This window comes from Brachycentrus maculatus, unplaced genomic scaffold, assembly GCF_059751285.1.
Source record: "Brachycentrus maculatus isolate JH-2025_06_01 unplaced genomic scaffold, ASM5975128v1 h1tg000871c, whole genome shotgun sequence".
Classification (NCBI taxonomy): domain Eukaryota; kingdom Metazoa; phylum Arthropoda; class Insecta; order Trichoptera; family Brachycentridae; genus Brachycentrus; species Brachycentrus maculatus.
Window position 1 is genome coordinate 41,025 of NW_028281597.1, and position 6,674 is coordinate 47,698.

At 34.3% G+C, this 6,674-nt stretch overlaps 1 protein-coding gene across 1 annotated transcript; it reads right to left on the reverse strand.

The window, feature by feature from the left end:
* Positions 1-988: 988 nt before the first annotated feature.
* On the reverse strand, positions 989-5,904 carry LOC148299963 (nuclear receptor binding SET domain protein-like). Its single transcript, XM_088275450.1, has 5 exons — positions 5,243-5,904; positions 4,896-5,077; positions 3,650-3,767; positions 1,657-1,881; positions 989-1,401 (listed from the first exon to the last, which is right to left on the reverse strand). Exons 2-5 carry the CDS (start codon positions 5,070-5,072, stop codon positions 1,301-1,303), a joined length of 621 nt encoding a protein of 206 aa, XP_088131576.1. The 5' UTR covers positions 5,073-5,077; positions 5,243-5,904; the 3' UTR covers positions 989-1,300.
* Positions 5,905-6,674: the final 770 nt, after the last annotated feature.

The window sequence follows — 6,674 nt, forward strand, 5'->3', positions numbered from 1 at the left end:
TATAAATAACAATAAACCCATAATTAACAATATGACAATGACTAAAGCCTCCCCCTTTTGTCCATGTTCCCACTGATAAGAAATAAAAAAAAAAAATAAAAATTAAATTAATAAATAAAAATAAGAAACAGCTACTACCCCCTCTTCAACCTTCAACGTCCCGAGGACCCAACTCTAAAATTTAGAATTAGCTTCACATACGGTGTTTGAAAATGATGCGGAATGCATCGAAACACGTGTCACAGTAGATTTTAAGAAATAGTGGTATTTACTAAGTCAAACATTAATTAAAAATGGATAGATTTTACCACAAAGTGTCTGCCGAATCAATTAATGAAATTAAAAATAAATAATTATCCGAAAATTGTATTTTGTTGTTAACATTTTTTTGTATTTAAGTGAATAAAAATAATAAATCTGTTACGTGTACGGTAAGGTTAGTCCAGTAAATGAGTCGTGTTTTGTGCAAATTCAGACAAGTCCATCTGCTGTTTTTAAATCATATAATGTGAAATAAAATAAAGGGGTTAGCCACAAAATTAAAAGTTCATAAGACAAATCGTTATTTTTTGCTCACGAACTAACATAATTATAATTATTCACACCCCGAACCGGGAATTTATCATTGACTTTCTTATTTGAGCAATAAAAAATAAAAATCAAACTTCAACAAATCAATTAACTTGCGTTCCCTAATTCATTATTAACCTTCTTATTATTAACTATATGGGTTTAGTTAATATTAAGTAATAAAATTTCAGGACATTTTATTATACAATAGGGATTAATAAAAAACCGGAATAATGATACAAAATTATATAGGCAAGGATATAAAGAAGTTAAACATTACATGAACATTTATTATCAACTAACATATTTAACCAATTAAATAAAATAACCTTCAAGAAATCAATAAAATTAAATAAACTTTAACAAATCAACAAACTATATATATTTAAATTAATTAGTTAATAGGTAGTAATAAAAATTCTGGACATTTATTATACAATAAGCGTTGACTCTGGCCGATATCTGTACCCGACGGATTCTCCAGTTCTTTGGACACGTTGCACGTGGCAACGAGGATAGCCTGGAACGACTAGTTGCGATCGGTAGCCTGGAGGGAAAGAGAGGGAGAGGAAGATCCCCACACGATGGACCGATCAAATTAAGGCAGCAGCAGGCACCTCAGTGGTTGGAGCGCTACGTGCAGCGCAGTCAAGGGATAACTGGAGAAGAGTCATTGCTTCTGCAAGGGTCACAACCCTCAGCAATGAGGATTAAGACGGAGAAGAAGCGTTCAATCTTCGAAAGCATCGGTCTTCCTCTCCAGTCTTCTGGCTTCATAGAAAGCCTGCAGCAGGCGGCCAGCCGGCTTCTTGACCCGATAGAAATGATGTTCTGAAATAATGAAAGTAAATTAATTAGGAATAGCATCCGGATCGCATAATTTCTTGTTTGATTTACCATTTCGAATGTTGATAACTAATTTTGGTGTACCTACCTTACCGTATGAACAATTTCTATTTGATTCTACTTTTAGATATTATATCGAGATTCAAACTCTGATTGTTTGAATTTAGAAATGGAACTAAGCGATTTTTACTAGTCAACTGTGCACTTTACACTTAATGCGGTCTCGACAATCTTTATTACCTCTTGTGAAAATGCACATCAGCCTCGGGTCAGCCCAAGCGTACAGCGCCTCCTGAAAAAATATCACCACTTGGTGACGCTCGGAGGGCCGCCTTCCCAGCACCGCAGGCTTGAGCTCCAGGGGCAGTAAGTAGGCTGGCCACCACCTGTAGAACGGCATGGCATACCACACGATGCTTCCGAACGGTATCAGGCAGCCTTCGCTGCATTGCCGACAGGGTACGTCTGCAAACATTTGTCTCTGTCAACTTTGTCAATTCATAACTCTGTAGAATTTAAGAATCTGCGACTGTGAATAGAAAAATACGGTTCCATGACGACCGCGCAAAACACAAATACTCACTTTACAACTGTCCGCATTTCAAGTGTTCGGCAATGAAACTCAAATGCCAATTACGAACAAACAAATTTACTATCAACATTTCTGTCATAACAGCGGTGAATCGAATACTCCCGACAAAAACAATTCAAGTTAAAAGTGATCATGAAATCTTGAAAAGAGTGTTAATATAAAGCCCTGTTGTGTGTTCCTACTTCTAATTTTCTGTTTTTTTTCAATTATTCAACTTTTAATCTGAATCAAATTTCTGCAGATGCCTCTATAGTAATAGATTTAAGCGCTAGCCAAGCTCACAATCGAGTAAATGTTTTTTAATAATTTCCAATAGATACCGCTAAATTGTAAAGTGTTTAAAAATAAAATTGACTTAAATAAATAATAATAATCTCAACCCGAGCATCTTCAGAAACAAAATTTTTCGAGTGTATGGACAAAAAATTTCTAGAATTTAAAAAGGATGAAGAAAAATTGATCAAAAAAATTAGTAACAAAATGAAAAAATTCTAAAAAATGAGTTGACCCAAATGAGAAAATCAATTGAATTCTTCTCAAAAAATATCGATGACTGATACAAGCGAGAAATAAAAATGGAATGAATCCAAACTGAAAGAGACCCAAAAAGAAGTTAGAGATCTAAAAACTATGCTAAATAAAATGGAACAAAAGTCACTAGAAACGACAATAGAAATTCGAGGATTATCAAAAGTAAAAAAAAAATTAAACTCCAAATCTGCGGTCAAGTTATTACTGAATAAACTTGATTGCAGCGATATTACGAGTGACAATAATTTTATAAACATCTATTCAAACCCCGCCATGAAAACTGTAACTGTGAAATTCAACACAAAGGAGGCGAAAGAAAGTGTGATGACTCAAAAAAAATTAAGGGGAATTTTTCTCCAAAAGATATAAACATTTCTGCATCCTTGGAAAAGATATATACTAGTGAAAAATTAACGACCACCAACAAGCACCCTCTTTGGTTAGCAAAAACCACCAAACCCCTTGCTTATAAATATGTCTGGACAAAGAATGGGAATGTCCGGATGAGGAAAACTTCAGACTCGCCCATTCTATATATTGAGGACCAACAAATAAAAATATATTTAAAATTAACTATCAAACATTAACTGATTCACTACAATATGAAACGTAGAATTCTGAGTTTTTACATAATGATCCTAACCTTCTCTCAACATTTTTTTACGAAATATTTACTTATAACACATTTGAGAACAGTAGCCAACTAATACTTGGATATCCCGTGAACTAATAATTAATAACCCACACACAGGCTACGCCTTTGTGGGATCTTCTTTTGTACTATATTTTTTTTTTTCTATATCGTTCAATGCAAAAGAATTTAAAACAATTAAAAAATCAAAACTGTTTTAACAAAGCAAGTATCGGCTGCATCGTATTTTTATTTTATTTTTTTAATTCTGGTCATAAACAAAGTGCCAATTTTACGCAAAAGAGGATGATTTATTGAATTACTTCCCTCGTGTGAACGGGATCCAAACATACAAACAACACACAAGTGTAGAAAGAGATCACTCGAGCCCTGGGATGCTCGGTCTTCCACCTTCTTTCATGTAAAAAAAAGTAGATGTTTCATCTCAAGTTCAGAAACCATAATAATGTTATATTTACCAACTGTATAAGGGCAGTCCTCGTGGTAGGATCCAGAACAGTCCGGACACGCAATTAAGTTTCCCCGCTGTCCGCACTCTAGGCACCAGGGTATGTTTCTTTTGTTGCGTCGTTCCTTCTATAACAGAAAATTTAACAAAATCCAGAATATTTTATTAAAATTAAACACTCTAATGAGTTTTATTTATATATACGACTACTCAAATTCTTGTAAACTCGGGTCAAATTCTCGGAAACTCAAAATCAAAAGTAAACATACTAGATAGAAGCGGTATTTATGAAATTTCTTGCGGTGACTGCGATGAAAAATATGCCGACTAAACTGCGAGCCAGACTCGCGCAAAGGCACTCATTTTTCATAGCTCCAAAACGGTTTGATTCATTCCACAAAGAATATACTCATATTTGTATGTAGCACATACTTATTGTTGACTGTTTTAATTTTCCTTTTTCGTTTTCTGTTCAAATCAAATTTTCGTAGTTTATATTAGCACTTTTAATTTATTAATATTTTTGATAGCCATAGTATTCTTTCAGTAGGTACCCTTTATTATAACCTAAAATAAAATGTATACCCTTTGTGGGATCTCTTTTTGTATTAACATCATCAAATCATCATGAAAACCTTATCTGTACCCCAATGGTGCATAGGGAACTGCATCATATAAAGTTGTTATCTTGATCGATAACACGTGAAGGAAAGGTGGTCAGCCCTCCGCTTCAGGTACCAGTCCAGGGTAATATTGAATAAATATTAGAGAGAAAAAAATCACTTATATTTTTTGGCCCCCCCCCCTGGGAATCGAACCCGGGACCTCCAGAATGGTAACCGAGCGTGCTGACCATTACACTACGTAGGCGGACATAATATTTTTGGAATTGTAATTATATTATATTGTAAATGGAAGAAAAAAAATATATATGTATATATATATATATATATATATATATATATATATATATATATATATATATATATATATATATATATATATATATATATATATATATATATATATATATATATATATATATATATATATTTATATAAAAACGCCTGCCTCCCAAGTCCGTACACCAGAAAGATGTTCGTAAGAGACGTCATCTTGACATTATTTTGCCATTTACTCTTTATGAACTGATGATTTACGCATCAAATTACTTTTTGTATGTATATTGTAAAATAAATATTGACAATACTTCGTTGCGATTTTATCAACAAAATAATGAAAAATCCATCACCTACCTTCGTTATTGCCGCCCCCTCATATTTCGTCTTTACCACTAGCTGCTCTTCGGGCAGGCTGAGGGTGAAGTTTCTTGCCAGTATTTCTTTCGTCTTTTCGAATAAGTCAGTAAATAACTGACATCGATCATTGCACGAGTCGCCCTCTACATGGTTCAGGTTCACGCAGTTGACCATTTTAACTTAAACAAAACAAAGTAGAATTATCTGTCATGAAAACAGTTTTACAACTTGTTCTCATTCGGTAAAGAACGGGCATATTATAAAACGAACTGTGCACCGATTCCTTACTTATAATACCATACTTAAATCGCAGTTTACAGAATTATATTACAAATTATAATTACCTTTCGTTTGCAAACCAAAATACTGCTGCTTCAGCGCTCGCGATCAAACCAAAGACTAAATCATTTATCTATGTAAATGATCTATTTTTCCAAAGACTATATACATTTATCCATATCAATTTTTTTTCCGGGGCTGTCAGATTGAATTCTTCTTTTTGAAGATCCTAAGAATCCGATAGAATTAATATATACAAACAGACGAAAACAAATACCTACCTTTTTAAAATTAAATGTATTATTTTTTTCGTAAAATATTTAATTCCGGTGAAATCAATGGACACATTTTGAACAAAAAATTTTCGTAACGTATATTAGGTTTTTTAAAGAAAATAGTGGATTTTTGTGCCGGGCACATTAAATCCTCGATTTGGTCCCGTTTTTCAATATTCGATCAATTTAAATTTATAGCCATAGTATTGTAGAGAAAAATAAACATGTTTTAGGTCAAACCCTTAAAAGATTGTTCTAGTTTTCGCGAACAGGTGTTCCTTAGGACCCTAGAAGTCTTGCCTCGAAAGTTACAATTCCTCGGGAGTCCGCTAACCCTCCCCAGTCTGCCTCCTTAATGTGTCACCCATCGTGTTTTCTTTTTTAATTTCCACAAAAACAATTATATCTAACAAAAAGGTGCGAGACAAAAGTTATTTCACTTTGATGGTCAACTTTACTTTACTTTCACAAAGAGGTTTTGATAAACGTGTAACTACATTACTTACTTACATTGCTTATAAAAGTAATAGAAAGCATGTCTATCTGTACCTCTAGGATTAAGAAATGTTTGATAGGGTTGTTTTAATAGCTTAGGTTTGCTTGGCATTCCTCCATAGACTTTTTCGTAGGTTCAAAGGGTGAGTACAGAGCGCGGGAGGTTGGCCAGTCGGTGCGGGTAGTTTCCTAATAGGGCCCGGGTCCCCAGTAGGGTTACTAACTTTCCTGCCGCTGTCACTTTGGCTATTAGAACATGGTGCTGGATTGTACACACTGATTTACATGCCCCCTAAAGGTGAGGACTGACCGGAGTCATTTCGTCGAAACGTAACACGTTACGGTGTGACATACTTATCAAATATTTCCCTTCTCTTTACACAATTTGGCTATTTTATTGACTACTCGATTTAACTATCCAGAATAAATATTTTAGTACTGAGAATCTAAGACACTCATACTTAAGGACTGCTGTTTATTGGTAAGTCTGTACTAAATCATGATCCGACGGTGCAATTTGGCCTGTAAACTGTCATTCTGCACGCTGCTTCCTTTGCTGGTGAAGGGCCGACGAAGATTTCCTTCTGTATGGGCGCTCTCATAACCTTTAAGTGTTTGTTAATACAAATACATGGTATCAAATCTGACATCGCTTAGCCGTTGTTTTCACATGCCCTATGGCAAATTGTTTTACGTCTGCAGCTCATTTGCTATTTACATTGTGAAA

Coding starts and splice junctions, on each gene's coding strand:
- LOC148299963 (XM_088275450.1), bottom strand. CDS start 5,072: ATGGTCAACTGCGTGAACCTGAACCATGTAGAGGGCGACTCGTGCAAT. Junction 3,768..4,895: donor AGGGGGCGGCAATAACGAAG/GTAGGTGATGGA, acceptor TTTCTGTTATAG/AAGGAACGACGCAACAAAAG. Junction 1,402..1,656: donor GATGTGCATTTTCACAAGAG/GTAATAAAGATT, acceptor TCATTATTTCAG/AACATCATTTCTATCGGGTC.